This window comes from Lynx canadensis, chromosome X, assembly GCF_007474595.2.
Source record: "Lynx canadensis isolate LIC74 chromosome X, mLynCan4.pri.v2, whole genome shotgun sequence".
Taxonomy (NCBI): Eukaryota; Metazoa; Chordata; class Mammalia; order Carnivora; family Felidae; genus Lynx; species Lynx canadensis.
In genome coordinates, this window is record NC_044321.2 from 17,807,936 (window position 1) to 17,825,338 (window position 17,403).

General features: G+C 40.1%; 1 protein-coding gene and 1 pseudogene across 1 annotated transcript in view; one reads left to right on the forward strand and one right to left on the reverse strand.

Moving 5' to 3' along the window:
• Window positions 1–16,612, forward strand: part of SMS (spermine synthase) — a 53,401-nt gene extending 36,789 nt beyond the window's left edge. Inside the window, exons 8-11 of the mRNA XM_030304653.1 lie at window positions 7,893–8,007; window positions 9,163–9,242; window positions 14,313–14,428; window positions 16,091–16,612. Coding sequence (XP_030160513.1) covers window positions 7,893–8,007; window positions 9,163–9,242; window positions 14,313–14,428; window positions 16,091–16,130 — 351 coding nt within the window. The 3' untranslated portion in view covers window positions 16,131–16,612. The remainder of the gene's footprint in view (window positions 1–7,892; window positions 8,008–9,162; window positions 9,243–14,312; window positions 14,429–16,090) is intronic.
• On the reverse strand, window positions 7,535–7,620 carry LOC115507925 (annotated as a pseudogene).
• Window positions 16,613–17,403: the final 791 nt, after the last annotated feature.

A 17,403-nucleotide genomic window follows, 5' to 3' on the forward strand; every position in this document is an offset into this window, starting at 1 on the left:
TCTGAATAGGGAAGGGGGTCGTAGGTGTCTTAGAGTGACTGTTAGTAAAGATAAAGGGCCCTTGGAAGAACAGATGAGACAGGTTTGATGTTTGTGACAAAGTTTGGTGTTCCGTGATAAGGGTCAACCTTCTCTGGTTGAATCCCCCAGAGAGGGGATCTCTGACAATTGAGTTTCTTTCAGAGGCTCCATCTTTTAGGCAGATGAAGGCGGAGTTTAAAGAAAGCTTCTCTGCATTTGCGGTTTTTCAAGTGCCTACCACTCAAAATAATCAATATATGAAAGTGGCATATTTTGAGGTGACGTGTTCTGCTACTCTTCAGACCTCTTTGTGTGATTTATATGTGTATTTAAACATTTGCTTCTTGCTAAGTAAATTAGTTTCTGTCCTAAATTGTACTGTGCTTGCAAGTTAACCAGTCATTACAGTTTATCGGGTACGTTTTGAATTGTATTTTGAGCATGCATGTGTTTAGTGCCCATATCTACAGTACATGTTTAGAGCAAGATAACCAAGCAAATACATCTTTTTAAAAGTAGGCTTCACGCCCAGTGTGGAGCCCAACATGGGGCTTGAACTCATGACCCTGAGACAAGACCTGAGCTGAGATAAAGAGTCAGACAAGGGGCTCCTGAGTGGCTCAGTCGGTTAAGCAGCTTGGGTAGTTTCCCTTCCATTCCAATTTTATCTTACCTAAAAGACTTAAAAAAAAAATTTTTTTTTAACGTTTATTTATTATTGAGAGACAGAGACAGAGCATGAGCATGGGAGGGGCAGAGAGAGGGGGAGACACAGAATCCGAAGCAAGCTCCAGGCCCTGAGCTCTTAGCACAGAGCCTGACACGGGGCTCCACACTCACAAACCGTGAGATCATGACCTGAGCTGAAGTCGGACACTTAACCGGACGCTTAACCGACTAAGCCACCCAGGCGCCCCTAAAAGAGTTTTATTAAGAATGACTGCTGAGGGGTGCCCGGGTGGCTCAGTTGGTTAAGTGTCCAACTTCAGCTCAGGTCACGATCTCACGGTTCGTGGGTTCGAGCCCTGCCATTGGGCTCTGTGCTGACAGCTCAGAGCCTGGAGCCTGCTTCTGTTTCTGTGTTGCCTCTCTCTCTGCACCTCTCCCATTCACACTCTCTCTCTCTCAAAAATAAACATTAAAAAAAATGAAAAATATAAAAAAAGAAATAAGAATGACTGCTGAATATCCCTAAATGTTTTGTCTGTTAATACATTATTGTCTCTTTTTAAATAATTCATATAATGAATCATGTTGACAGATTTCTCAAGATTCCCATCTTTGTTTCTCAACTACATCTTTCTTGGACCTAATACAGTTCTTTAAATAAACTGCTAGATTTAATTACTCTTTTACTTGAAAATCTTGTACACTCATCAAAATCAATCTTTATTTTTTTTGTACTACTTTTAAGGATTTTAGTATTAAAGTTGCTCTATAATTATAAAAGGAATGGGGAGCGCTTTGGAACATTTTCTAATTTCTAAAAATGGTCAACAGAGTATCTGTTTTTCAAATGATAAACATTTGCAAAGACCTGGTGTTTTTTAATAGTAATATTTTAATGGCTAAGGGGCTTGCCTGTTGCTACCCCCAGACCAGGAACCCTCAACCCCTTGAACACACCTAGAAAGCTCTCAACCTCAGAATTTTCCAGGCTCCCCTTAATGGTTGTTCTAATCCAGCAAAGTGGAGGGGGGGGGATGCATTCAGACACCCACCTTCCTCAAAAGCCAAACCATTTCAAAATAAAATACTATTTTTACCATTCCCTAGAATGTCTAAATGTCAATGTCACTACCTGCCTTTGGTGCTCTATTTTCAGACAGACTTGCAAGTCAAGAGTTGTTTTCCAAGGACATTAGTAAACTGTCCCACATATATCCAACCTCTAATTACAACAATCTACAACTCAACATTACTGCAGGTTTGCATTTGTGGTTCTGTTTATGCTTAAATTGTTTTTCTGAATCCATATAAGGAAGTTAGAAAAAAGAGCCAGGGAGACAAGAATCTGAATCACCCTTCTAAAGTTACCGTATAACCTTGTATAAATGTCCTTTGAACTCTCTAAGTTTAATCTCCACCCATAAAATTGAAATAATACCCACTTGGCACAGGTGTGAGGATTACAGGTTAAAACACCTTAGCCAAGTCTGGCTAACAATGCAAACATTATTTGCCAACAATGGTAACTTTTAGCTTTGTGTGAAACAAATCTGTCATGCTCTGAAGAACCTAATCCCCTCTCCCTTTTTAAACTCTCAAAATAGTAGATGTGAAATTTGTATGTATCTTTTTCTCCCTTTGCCCACAAAACAATCACAACTACATTTTAATATAGATAGAATTCTTGCCTCGGCTTAAAAAATTAACACACATGTACCATGAAATCAAAATTGGATGCAAACACATTAGGGAAGATGGGGTAGGGAGGGGTAAGTAATTTACATATCAACAAATTAAAGCACTCATCCAAATTGTTTATAAATCTGGAGATACACATTCAAGATTCTGTTCAAATGTATTTGCTTGGGGTGTCTGGGTGGCTCAGTAAAGCATCTGACTTTTAATTTTTTTATTAATGTTTATTTAGTTTTGAAAGAGACAGAGACGCAGAGCACCAGCAGGGGAGGGGCAGAGAGAGAGAGGGAGGAGACACAGAATCCGAAGCAGGCTTTGAGCTCTGAGCTGTCAGCACAGAACTTGACACCAGGCTTGAACTCACAAGCCAGGCTTGAACTCACGAGCCATGAGATCATGACCTGAACTGAGCACAGAGCCTGCTTGAGCTATTCTCTCTCTGTCTGTCTCTCTCTCTCTCTCTCTCTCTCTCTCTCTCTCTCTCTCTCTCTCTCTCTCTCTCTCTCTCTCTCTCTCTCTCTCTCTCTCTCTCTCTTCCTTCCTCTAGCCCTCTCCCTTGCTTGCGTGTTCTCTCCCCCCGCCCACGAATAATAAATAAATAATTAAAAAATTTGAAAAAGAGAAACTTAAATGTTCTATAAAATATCAAAATACATAAGGCATTTCCATTAAAATTAGAAATAAGGTGAAAATGCTTATTATTACCTTTATTCACTTTTGAGGCGTTAGCTAATGTAGTAAGGTAGAAAAATGAAAACAGTAAAAATATAGAATCATTTGCAGATGATACGAATGCTTAGAAAATCTAGGAAACTCACCTAGAAAACTAGTTGAGTTCATGAGAATTTGGTGCAGTGATTGGACAGAGTCTAAAAAAATTTTTTTAGCTTTGTTAAATGCAAAACAGTTTGAATAGAAATTGGAGGTGGAGAATGGGTTGGAGATCCTATTCAAAATAATGGCCAATTGAGGTTTTTTTTAAGCTTTTACCTTTTTTTTTTTTACATTTTTATTTATTTTTGAGAGACAGAGACAGAGTGTGTGTGGGGTGGGGGGGTGCAGAGAGGGAGGGAGACACAGAATCAGAAGCAGGATCCAGGCTCCGAGCTGCCAGCACAGAACCTGATGTGGGGCTTGAACCCAGGAACCATGAGATCATGACCTGAGCTGAAGTCAGCTGCTTAACTGACTAAGCCACCCAGGCGCCCCTAAGCTTTTAATTTTAGTACCAGTGTAGTTTACAGATTGTTATATTAGTTTCAGGTGTACCATATAGTGATTCAACAATTCTATATACTTCTCAGTGCTCAGCATGATATGTGTGCTCTTAATCCCCTTCACCTAGTTCATCCACCTCCCCTCTGGTAACCATTGGTTTGTTCTCCATAGTTAAGAGTCTGTTTTTTGGTTTCTCTCTTTTTTAATTGTTCATTTGTTTTGTTTCTTAAATTCCACTTATGAGTGAAATCATATGGTATTTGTCTATCTTATACTGAGTTATTTCGCTTAGCATTATACTCGAGCTCTGTCCATGTCATTACAAATTGCAAGGATTTATTCTTTTTTATGGCTGAGTAATATTCCATTGTGTGTGTGCACAGGCCACCTCTTCTTTAATTGATTGACACTTGGGCTGCTTCTGTATCTCAGTTACTGTGAATAATGTTGCCATAAACATTGGTGTGCATGTATCCCTTTGAATTAATGTTCTTGTATTCTTTGGGTAAATACCTGGTAGTGCAATTGCTGGATCATAAGGTAGTTCCATTTTTAACTTTTTGGGGAACCTCCATGCTGTTTTCCATAGTGACTGCACCAGTTTGCATTCCCATCAACAGCGCATGAGTGTTCCTTTTTCTCCGCATCCTCACCAACACCTGTTGTTTCCTGTGTTTTTGATTTTAGCCATTCTGACAGGTGTGAGGTGATACCTCATTGTGGCTTTGATTTGCATTTGCCTGATAATGTGCATCTTTTCATGTGTCTGTTGGCCATCTGGCTGACTTTGGAAGAATGTCTGTTCATGTATTCTGCTCATTTTTAAATTGGATTATTTATATTTTGGATGTTGAGTTGTGTAAGTTCTTTATTTCATCCTGACCCTTTATCAGATATGTCATTTGCAAATATCTTCTCCCATTCCATAGTTTGTCTTTTAGTTTTGTTGATAGTTGTGCAGAAGCTTTTTATTTTGACGTAGTCCCAATAGTTTATTTTTGCTTTTGTTTCTGTTGCTTCCGGAGACATATTTAGAAAAATGTTGCTATGGCCAGTGTTAGAGATGTTACTGCATGTGTTCTCTTCTAGGATTTTTTATGGTTTCAGGTTTCACATTTAGGAATAATGACCCATCATTAAATACCTAGGAGTATATTTAAATAAGAATGGTATTGTGGGACTGATAAGAATTAGGTCAAGGTCTTACTGAAAGACTAACTGAAGTTGGAACATATGGAGAGACATGTTATATTTCTAGAATGAGAATACTGGAACAGTGTCTGTAACTTCCTATTACAACTAATACCAATCAGAATCCCAAGGAGGTTTTTAGAATTAGACCAAATGGTTTCAAGTTCATTTGTAACAATACATACCTAAGAATAGCCAAGAAAAACAATTTTAAATAATCATAGTGAAGGGAGATTTGTGCTGTTGTTTGTTACAGCATAATCAAGTAGGAAGTATGATGTTGACACAGGAATCAACAGATAAGAGGAATAGCACAGAGACTTTGAACATGTCTGAGTGTGTATTTGTACACACACAGCTAATACATGACCTAAGGTATATTTCAAGTTTGCTTGGGAAAAGGAGATTTAGTTGATTTCATAAGTGGTGCCAGCACAATGGGCTGTTCTCATTTATATGAGAACAAAGTTAACATAACCTCAGAAGCCATAGAAAAATTAATCTCAGATGGCTTAAGGTCTAGATACATAAACTTAATACATTTAGGGAAATTTAGCATATTTAATCTTGAAGTTGGGAAACCTTTTAAAGAAAGACAAGAAACCCAGAAACTGTAACAACATAATACCATAAAGCCAAAAAACTAGTAACAAAAGTGACAGGGATTTAATCCCTTTAATAATACAGAGAGCCCCTCCCTACAACTTAAAACTTAAAAATGAGGATGACTAAATAGAAAAATGTAAAGGATATGAACTGGTCAATCTCAGGAAATGAAAATCAAATATCCTATACATTTTTTTTATGTTTATTTTTGAGAGAGAGCGAGAGCGTGAACACACAAGTAGGGGAGGGGCAGAGAGAGGGAGACACAGAATCAGAAGCAGGCTCCAGGCTCCAAGCTGGGAGCACGGAGCCCTGCTTGGGCCTGAACCCATGAACCGTGAGATCATGACCTGAGCTGAAGTCGGATGCTTAATTGACTGAGCCACCCAGGCACCCCTATCCTGTAAACTTATAACAAAATGTTCACCCCTGTTAGTGACTCCGCAAGTACATGTGGAAACATGAGCAAGGGAAGGGACCTGACATAATAGAAGAGGGACAATATACAGTGCTGGGGAGGATGCCAGGGAAACAGATGCTCGCAATTATTGCTAGTTGGAGTGTGAATGGCCATCAAAACTAAAAACTAAAATGTACATGCCTTTTGTCTCAGCAACCCAATGTTTGAGTGTCTAGCCTACAGACAGGCATCTATACACGGAGGTTGAGTAGCATATTTTTAGTGGAATGATACAATTTTTAAAAATAGCACTCCCTCTCACTCTGCCCCTCCCCCGTTCATGCTCTGTCTCTCTCTGTCCCAAAAATAAATAAACATTGAAAAAAAAATTAAAAAAAAAAATAGCATTACCTGGAATGGTGTTAGATGAAAATTTTCAAGTTCAGCATGTGTGTGATCCTAGCTTGCTTGCTTGCATTCTTTCTGATCCTAGTTTTACAAAATGGGACAAACATTTGTGTTTTTGTGTTGGTAAAAGTGTATATGAGCATTGGAAAAAACAGCATATCAAATAGGATTGATTAGTGTTTTCTATGTCTTTATATGGTTGCACTTAGATGGTGTATTAAGTGAAGCAAGTTACAAAACAACAGGACTATAAAATTGTGACTGAGGATTTGTATAAGAACATTCATAGGAAAAATTCTGGAATAGGTTGTTCAGGGAATTGTGGCAAACTTGACTTGTGATTTACATGAATTTGTTTTACATGAGTGTGTATTTTGTAACTAGAAAAATAAAAGACAAGGAGAGTAACTCCTGCTAGTTCAAGATGTTGCCCGCAGCCTACGCATCCCCAGCATGTACCTATAGTACTTCAAAGAGAAGGCAAACCCCAAACTTCCTGTACAGTTGACCCTTGAACAACATGAGGAACATGGGGGTTAGGGGTGCTGACCCCCCCAACCCTCCCCTATAGTCAAAAATCTGCCTATAACTTTAGACTCCCCCAAAACTTAACTACTCATAACATGTCCTTGACCAGAGACCTTATCAAGAACGTAAATAGTAGGGGGGGTGCCTGGGTGGCTCAGTCGGTTAAGCGTCTGCCTTTGGCTCATGGTTCAGGAATTCTAGCCCCACATTGGGCTCTCTGATGTGCACACAGAGGCCGCTTCAGATCCTCTGTCCCCCCTCTCTCTGCCCCTCCCACACTTGTGCGCGCGCGCGCGTGTGTGTGTGTGTGTGTGTGTGCGCGCGCGCGCGCTCTCTCTCTCCCCCTTCCCCCTCCCCCTCCCTCCCTCTCCCTCCCTCTCCCTCTCCCTCCCTCTCAAAAATAAATAAATAAATAAAAACTTTTAAAAAGTGTGTTATTCATAGCAAATACATTGGCATGCATTAAAAAAACATAAATAGTAGGTTAACACATTTTGTATGTTATATGTATTATATACTGTATTTTTTTTAAGTTTATTTATTTGAGAGAGCACACATGAGTAGGGTAGGGGCAGAGAGAGGTGGGAGAAAGAGAATCCCAAGCAGGGCCCACACTGTTAGCACAGAGCCCGACTTGGGACTCAATCTCACGAACCATGAGATCATGATGTGAGCCAAAATCGAATCCGATGCTTAATCGACTGAGCCACCCAGGTGCCCTGGCTCCGTTTCTTATTTTGGGTACCTTTGGGCAAGATATGGTACCCATCTCTTCTTTCTCTCTCTCTCTTCCGGAAGTATTTGTGTGTCATCCTTGCACAGGGGCCATGCTAATCTTCTCTGTATTGTTCCAATTTTAGTATGTGTGCTAGCAAAGCAAGCACTGTGTAACCTCTGTTAACTTTGTTTTCCACTTATAAACTAGGGGTCATTAATAGTACCTGTAGATTGTTGCTTAGATTAAATGAGAAGGCATACTAAAGCATATAGTAGGCACTGAATTGTAGCTCTTATAGGCATGGATGGAAGTCATTCCTTGTTCATGGAGGTGTTGTGGATCTCAGCAACGGCTTGCATTTTCCTCCCTCCTCTACAAGGGCTTAACTGCTTCCACATGAGTTGGCTCACATACATCTATTCCTTTTCTCTTTGGAAGGTTCTAATAGAAGACTGTATTCCAGTACTGAAGAGGTACGCCAAAGAAGGGAGAGAGTTTGATTATGTGATTAATGATTTGACAGCTGTTCCAATCTCCACATCTCCAGAAGAAGGTAGATTCTGTTTTTTGTTTTCTAACCAAGACAATGTTCATGAAAATGTTTTTCTTGGCACTTTGTGAGAATGAAAGGCTCTTAGAGATTGTCTACATAGTAAGTTCCTTCATTTTTTCAAGGTAGTTAAACTGCAGTGCACAGTGGAAAGATGGCTGGATTTGGCTTTGGTCAAATCCTGTTCTGTCACTAAATAAGCACATTTACTCAGTCATTTGAGAGAAACATTAAATAAAATGACTCAATCACATTATTGAGAAATTAGCTTGTTTGGTAATTTACTTAAATTATGTGATTTTAAAAAAAATTACTTGAGAAAGAAACAGTGTGAGCAGAAGGGCAGAGAGAGAGAATCCCAAGTAGGCTTTGAACTGTCAGCGCAGAGCCACCCTGGCTCCCCTACATTATATGATTTTTAACCTGTACTAGGACAAACTGGTGACCTTTCTAAGCAACACCAGTGACTATTCCCCTTCTCAAACCACACGCTGTAAATCACTGCTGGTTTGGCATGTCAGTGTTACTGTTTTTCTATAACCTTGTCTTCCTGCTGAGTTTGCAGACTGGGTCCCCACCTGATGACCCTTGCTGTTTCTCTCTTGGGATGTTGCAACTTCCCTCTTAAACCTGTTGTCTTTTAGATTTCATCCACTGCCTTTCTGTCTAATCTTTATTGGTACTGTGAGAGCAGTGCTAAGCACAAGGACGTTTGCTTTTTTTTTTTTTTTTAATTTTTAACGTTTATTTATTTTTTTGAGACAGAGAGAGACAGAGCATGAACAGGGGAGGGTCAGAGAGAGGGAGACACAGAATCCGAAACAGGCTCCAGGCTCTGAGCTGTCAGCACAGAGCCCGACGCGGGGCTCGAACTCACGGACCGCGAGGTCATGACCTGAGCTGAAGTCGGCGGCCCAACTGACTGACCACCCAGGCGCCCCAAGGATGTTTGCTTTTGACGTTGAGTATATGCACGTGTGTGCAAGACACCCCAAAAAGACAGTACATTTTTACAAATAAGACTTTGAATATGGAGTCTCAAGCTCTTGGCTACTTTCTTTTGTTGGTATTTTTGAATATTAATGCGAATATTTGACATTAGATGTTTCTGATGCATGTGAACCCATATTTATATAATTAATTTTTTTTATTATCCAGATTCTACATGGGAGTTTCTCAGACTGATTCTTGACCTCTCGATGAAAGTACTGAAACCGGATGGGAAGTATTTTACACAGGTATACACTTAACTCTTTTTCCCCAGAACGCTCGATAAGAATTTTTATATTTTGAAATTTGCATGCATATTACTGAAATTTATATTTGTTAAGGATAGAACATCATAACTGTATTATCTTCTTTCAGACAACAAGTTTGTAAATAGCTGACCTGTCCTCTTCAGAATTAATGAGTTCACTTATGTCCTTTTATTGCCCACTGTCCTAATTTATCAACCTTGGGCTGTGGCTGTAGTATGAACTCCTGCCACCAGATGGAGATACAGATTGTGATTTTATTTGTTTTTTGTTTGTTTGTTTGTTTGTTTTTTAATTTCTCTCCCCTTATCCTCTAGGAGATTCTTCATTGGAAAGCCAATTTATCAACATAAAGCTTAATAAACTGCTTTGACTGTAGTATGAGTTCCTGCCACCAGATGGAAGCAAATTGTTTTTTTCCCATTCTCTAGGGGATTCTTAAATTTAAAAGAAAGTTTAAAATTTGTATCTCTTGTTATGTAATATATATATATAATATATATATATACATATACATATATCTTGGTATGTGTGTGTGTGTGTGTGTATACACACCCTGCTGAAGTCCTGAAGAAAATTCTGAAAATGACCACAAAAGGTGCTAAATGCTGATTGAGTCTCTTTACTTGGTACACCAGTCCCTTAATTCATAAGCAGAAAATAAGCACTTACCTAGGCAGTATTGCACTCTGGTCCCTGTAATTCTTAAGTGTTTTCAGGAGCCCTCCCCCACCCCTTTAAAAAGCAATAGCATATTTAAATGTCAAAAACTAGTAGAGAGGACTTAACTTTATTCTCCCAAAGAGGCATTTTAATGCAGGCTCTGGGCACTTGTTGGGATCTGAGATTAATAATGGTGAATACAACTTGGAAACTCTAAGGGACACCTTGAATTAGTCTTCAGCCCATCCTGTTTTCCTTTTCTTTCCCTTGCATGTAAGACCCCACTCTCCTCCATGGTGATTAATCTTAGAGACCTTGAACTTGGTGAAAGTATTGAGAAGCTTCGAGGGAAAGAAACAGACAACTGTATATGAATGGAATTTTTTTGCCTGATGTTTAGAAATGATTTTTTTAACACATTCTAGACTTGAGTCTCTAATTTTTTTTTAATGTTAATTTTACTTTTGAGAGAGAAAGAGACAGAGCATAATGGGGAGGGGCAGAGAGAGAGAGGGAGACACAGAATCCGAAGCAGGCTATAGGCTCTGACCTGTCAGTGCAGAGCCAGACACAGGGTTTGAATTCATGAACCGGGAGATCATAACCTGAGCCAAAATCAAGAGTTGGACGCTTAACTGACTGAGCCTCCCAGATGTCCTGTAGTACCTTTTTTGAAACTGCCATGTGATAATGCTCAGGAGATACTCTTGATTCACGCCTACCCCCTTTACCTCAGCATGTAGCTTAGAACTGAAACGTAAAGATGGAATGAAAATGTTGTTTGACCTCTTAGCGGACCTCAGGCAGACTAAATGTCCTGCCTGAAATTGCGTCACAGTAGCAAATTCATGATGTCATTAGTAATCACTGTGGCTGCATGAAGGCAGCCTAGTTAGTGCCACAGAGCTGGGGAAAGCTGTGGAAATGGAGTGGGTGGGAACTGAGCTGGCTCTGGTGGGCCAGGGGAATTTCAATCCAGGGAATATTTGCTTTCAAGACCAGGGACTCGACCTCCTTCCCTTCTCTTCCCCACTCCCCTTTAAAAAAAAAAAAAAAGTAACAAAAAAACTCTAGAGGTTCTTTGATACATACAAACTTATGTATGTGGCATTCATGTAAGTTATTATGCAAAATACTACCCCCTCCTTGAGAAGTGGACATAACTGGTACCCTCGACACGTCTACATTACTCCCTAAACTCCTGTCCACCTTTTAGAAGGTAACCCATCTTTATTGTTATTCTTTTTTATTCTTGTACTTTTTTTTCTTAAGTAAACTCAGTGCCCAAGTGGGGTTTGAACTCACAACCCCGAGAGCAAGAGTCACATGCTTTACTGACTGAGCCAGCCAGGTGCCCCCCTGTACTTTTCTTTATAGATGTTTCACATATGTGTAATTTCCTGTCATTATATTGTTCAGCTTGCTTTTGAACTTGCTAAGAATGGTGTTATTAAGGATGTATTCTTCCGGACTTGCATTTTTTTTTTTTTTTACGTTACAAAAATCATACATACTGTTAAATTTAAAAGATAAAAACAATATAGAAATCTAGAGTAAAAAAGCAGTGTCACCTACTCACACCTAACATGGGCCAAGGAAAACTTCCTAGAACCAAACTACTGAATAGGGATTTACCTCTTAGGATGCCCACCTCCCCCCAATTATTCCCTTGTCAAACTTAAAAAAAAAATTTTTTTTTAATGTTTGTTTATTTTGGGGAGACAGAGTGGGGGAGGGGCAGAAAGAGAGAGGGAGACACAGAATCCGAAGCAGGCTCCAGGCTCTGAGCTGTCAGCACAGAGCCTGATGCAGGCTCACACCCACAAAGCGTGGGATCATGACCTGGGCCGAAGTCAGACGCTCAACCAACTGTTCCACCCAGGTGCCCCAGTTCCTTTCTCATCCTTAATAGGTATTTAATTCTCTGCTATTGGGTTTTTGTTCTGCATCTCCAATGTCTGTCCTTTGTCCATCCAGCCTTCCTTTTTTTCTTTTTTCATCGAGGCATTGGATTTGCACGTATGCATTACATGGCTAGAAAAAGAATCCCAGGATTTTCCCTCTTGTGGATTTTCATCTTGTTTCCTCCTGCTCCACGATGCCAACTGAGGTTGTCAGTACGATGAAACCGAACTGGTAGGACGGGAGCAGATTATTCTAGCATTTTTCTAGATCTTTTCGTTGTACACCAGATCTGGGGCTGGTCATTCTATACTTGTTTAACCTGCCCGTGAGGTCACAACAATTTTCCCAGCTCTGTGACATCAATGGTTTCAGATTTGCCAATGTAACCATGCTTCATCTCCCAGCTAGAAACCCAACGATGACTTTGGAGCATGGCCTAATAAGTACCTGGTGTCTGCCTCTCTCTTCGGCATTGTTGCTGCTCTTGAGAGCAACCGCCTGGATGTTCATGCGCACTGTTACGGTGGCACTGAAAAAACCGATATGTCTTTCTTAAGACAAGAAAAAAATGTATTTCCATTTAAATACACAGGAAAGTAAAATGTATCACATTACTTTTTTGGGGTAGGTCTCCATTTGTGGTGAGGTTTTTTTTTTCCTTTTTTTAACTGCTTTTTGACAATGCTGGGGAAGAACAAATTGAAACTTTCCTATCTCCTTACCACATTCTCAGTAAGGAGATCCTCCCATATGCCTTCAGTAAAGAGAGTCTGGTGTCAATTTTAAGATGGCAAGAAAAACCATTGAACTGTGCACCTAGGTGGCATTTCCATTCTATAGCTTCCCCAGTGGTGATATGTTCTAAAAACATCCAGCATTGTTTTCTATTTGTGAATCTTAAATTACATGTGTGGTGTTTATATACTCTCATGGTGAACTTAATGTTGAAACCAAATTATATGCTGGTGAAGGGCACTTTGGCCAAATCCCACTGCGGGACCCTAGATGATGGGTTACTAAACAGGCTGACACTGAAGGACGACGTCATGCTAAACGAACGTGCTAAGTGAAAACCGCCAAGGCCGGCTCTCAGAATAGTTCTTTTGCCCACTTGCCTGTGGCTAGTTGGTTGGTTTCGAAATGCCTTTCATTTGTGATGCTTACATCACTGAATGCCTTCATTTGTGAGTGTCGCTCACAAATAATTTTCATTTGTGAATAATTTTCATTTTACATTGTACTTGGCTATTCTAAGGCAAATTGATAGTGAAGTTCTTAAGAAATGGAATCACCACATGCCTTCAGTAGTCTTTAGTTTGTAAACAATTTTAGAGGTTAAAAGGAAATAGGTGGTATTAAGTACCCATTATGAAAAGCCACAATTAGGAAACTTGAGCTAAAATGATAAAACCTAACCCAGACCTAATGAATGAAAATCACGTGTGATTCATATGCACATTAAAGATTAAGAAGCACTGCTCTAGGGGTTCCTGGCTGAGTAAGGGGGGGGGCGGCATGTAACTCTTGAGTTGTGAGTGAGTTCAAGCCCCATACTGGGTGTGGAGATTACTTAAAAACAAACAAAAAAAAGGCACTGCTATAGAACTAGGCAGATCCTTTCAGTAGGTCTGCTCTGTTCTTGGCCAGCATCTGATTCATCCTTTTTTTCTTCATGGTCACAGAGTGGCTGCTGCAGCTTCAAATGTCACATCTAGGTCATAGGCTGGAAGTAAGTTGAAGAGGCGGGTCACTCTGTTTATCCTTGATTGTCCAGAAGCATAAACTTTCCTGGTAGCCCCCAGCAGAGTTAACTACATCTCACTGACCACTCCTAACTGCTGGGGAGACTGAAAAGGTGGTGGCAAGAAAGAGGGAAAAATTAGAACAATGAAGTCAAGGGAGGATGCTTGATAAGGAGTGGAACTGTGGGATATCCTTACTTAGTATACATATTATGAGTAAACTTTTGTTTTCTTAGGCCTGAAAATCACATATTTGGGGGAAAGCATAGAGATATGAACATAGTTCTTTGGCAACATCTTAGATTCTTATGAAGGTCATAGTTTTAAGCCATTCTGGAAATGAAGAGCATTATCTTTCTGATGTTTCATTCTCAACATAGTGGTGACCAGTGGGAAAACATTTTGAATGGCTCATGTGTATGAATCTTTGCTAATTGCATGGTGTTGATACAGTGACTGTGTTACTAATGAGAAATTGGTGTCACTGCTTTCTGTAGCTTCATTCTCTGAATGTGAAATGGCTTGGTAAATGAGGTAGAAGGATAATGAGCTAATTAATGGATCTATAAGTTGAATTGAATGCAGTGTGTCATAGCACAGAAGCCTTCTCTCATTTTCGAAGAGGAGAACTTTCATCTAAAGCTAAAATTGTTTTCATTTATTAGAGACCTTCAAATGAGTGGGGGGGGGCCTTCAGTAAGACTCAAGAATCCCATTGTTTGCTTTCCTGTCTTTGATTTAGGGTAACTGTGTCAATTTGACAGAAGCCTTGTCGCTCTATGAAGAACAGCTTGGGCGCCTGTATTGTCCTGTGGAATTCTCAAAGGAGATCGTCTGTGTTCCTTCATACTTGGAATTGTATCCTTCGACATAACATAACATGACATTATGTTGTTAGATCAGAATACCCAAGTAAATCCCATGCCAGTTCAACATTTTAAATCCCAATAATAAATGGAATTAGCTCTATACTATCTAAGGCCATGGTCTTCAGATGCGGCTGCACATTGGAATTCCCTGAAGCTTTAAAATAACTACTGATTCCTGGATCACTCTCAGATTCTGGGGTGTGGCCTCCCACAACTCCCCAGGTGGTTCTACTGATTAAGCAGCACTGGTTCTCAAAGGCTGTCCCCAGAACTGCAGCATCCCCTGGGAACCAGTTAGCATGAAGATCCTCAAGCCCCACCCTGGCCTCCTGCTCCAGCAGAGGCTGGCAGAGGCTGGCTTGAGGCCTGGTTACCTGCCTGGACCGGTCTATCAGGAGATTGCTGTGCACATAAAGCTTCAGAAGCCCTAGTCTAAAATACCACCTGAGCTGTAGCGGGCAAAAAGAGTAAACATGCTAATTCTATTTTTTTTTTTTAAGTTTATTTATTTTGAGAGCGAGAGCGCATGCACAGGGTGGGGAGGAGCAGAGAGGGGAAAGAATCCCAAGCAGGCTCCACGCTTGTCAGCAGGGAGCCCACAAACCATGAGATCATGATCTGCGCGAAGAGTCGGATGCTTAACCAGCTGAGCCACCCAGTCTCTCCTCATTCTATTTTTTATATTAAAATCATCCTACTTTGATATTAGTTTCTACACTTCACTTGATTCTGATTTGCAGTAGAAACCAATGTTGGTGTTCTTCATTAGTTCCACTTAGTAAAGTTAGTCCAGAGAAATAAAAGTACCCCAGAGAAAAGGCAGAATGGGAGCATTGTCACTGGAAATTTAAAATGCGTTTCCTCCTAAAAGGCAGACTTCTAGTCTCCAGATAAAAGCTTCCTTATCTGAGGTGGCCAGGTCTAGTTTTCTGTAATAGCTGTCTTCATTGCTGTCTAGAGAGATCCTGTGACTGCCGCTGGCCTGCAGTGAGGTCCTTGTCCGCAAACCCTGGCAGCCTCTGACAGACATGGGCCTTAGAAAACCCCTAGATCCCCCTGGAAGAAGTTCTCTGTGTATGCTGGGCAGCCACTTTCTTTCTTTGGAGATCTCTGATAACTCTTCCCCTGACCAACTGTCCACCTTCATCAGGCTTTCCTTCTGGAGCATTTTTTTGGTAGAAATCCAGTTGATAACATTTGGAGAAAAGGCTTCTGCCCTCTGGCTCCACTCCATCCTTCTACCTGTTCTTCCTTCTCTTTCTCCCTCCCTCTCTTTTTCCCACCCCTCTCTTCCTCCTCCACCCCCCAGTCTCTCACCTTCCCACCCTTCCTTGTCATGTTAATTCCCTAAGAAGTCTGAAAGACCTCGGAAAGCAGTAGCATACCTGAGGGAGTATTTGTATGCCTTTAGCCTTGTCCCCATTTGCTCCCCGCTCCTCCCACCGCTCCTCCCCACTGGCGACCCAGTCACAGGTGGTAGGTATGCAGGCTGTTAAAGTGGCCTTGTTAAGAGGACCTAATGCTCATCACTGCAATGCTTTAAGCCTTGAAACTTGCATCCACCTTCCAGTTTGTAGGCCAGCAAACAAATTTTAAATGCGGTCTGTTCTTCCTTGAATTATCTGCACTTATTCCTTGACTCCCTGTCCAGGTGGGTATTTTACACTGTTTGGAAGAAAGCTAACCCTTGAAGACCATTGTCCCCAATCGTGTGTGCTGCAAATAGCCTTCCTGACCTTCATATGCTGTACATGACATCGAAAGGAGTCAGGCAATTGATTGTGAATTCCTTCAAGTTTTCTTTTCTTTTTAATTATTATTCTTAATTTAAAAAAAGCAAATGGAAAATGTATATTTTGATGAGCTAGGGTGTTATTTTTTTTGAAAGTCAGCTGAAGGATGATTAGACAGCACAGCGAAGGCTGCTAAATGCACTGAACCCCTAGAATGTGATTTTTGTTACTTTCTTTTGTGTGTGTGGGCTTTTTATTTTTGTTTTGGTAGACTTCAAATTTGGTTGTTTGGAGGAATGAACATCATTGTTTTTGTTCTGGAGGGAAGTTCTTGATGGTGTTTTTTTCCCAGAAAATTGACTTAGTTATTAAAATTTGGTGCTTTTAAGAGTTAAGAAAAAATGAATAGCAATGCTTCAATTAAAATTATAAATGAGAAATTTCATGTGTTTGTCGTTTTATTTCAGCCAGGTCCCCACTTTCTCACTGCTGATCTCACAGAACAAAGGTGTCTCCTGATCTTTTTTAGTTCTTTTCTATCACTCAGTGCCATTTATCTCTTTATAACAGGATGGCCTTAGGGCCTTTTTGAAGAGTAGTAATAACTTCATTTACCCCCGTGGTAAATGATACACAACTTATTACATTCACCAGTTCTTCATTATAAAATTGACCTGAGGTTAGGAAAAGATTTGGTCTTACTGGAAAGTTGAAAGTCAGAAGCTTGTTTCTATTCCCATTCTTATTGGTGTATTAGATGTGGAAACACAGAGCATTTTGGATTGCTGCTGTAAAACTTTTTAAGAAGGATTTTAGATGTACAGATAGATGAGAGTTTGTAGAGGCCTGCAATAAGCGGCATAAACTCAGTAAGGAAGTGCAGGCAGCTAACAGCTTGTAAAGTGTATTTGTGGGTAAGAATCCACATCAAAGGTGAAGGTACACTGACTTGGATTATTAGACATCAGTGGTTATTCTGTTCTTTTTATAACAGCTTTATGTTTTATCAAGGCATTGCGTTCATTTATGGTGAATTTGCAGTGAGGAAAGCATTAAAAATTGAAATATTCAGTGTGTGTTTTGAGAAAATTAGTGTCAACCCAGAACATTCTTCCTCCCAAGATAGGTTTCTCTGACAGATACTCTTTTTTTTTTAATAGTTTTGTTTTGATTTTATTTTTTTAGGATTTTATTTTTAAGTAATCTCTATGCCCAACGTGGGGCTTGAACT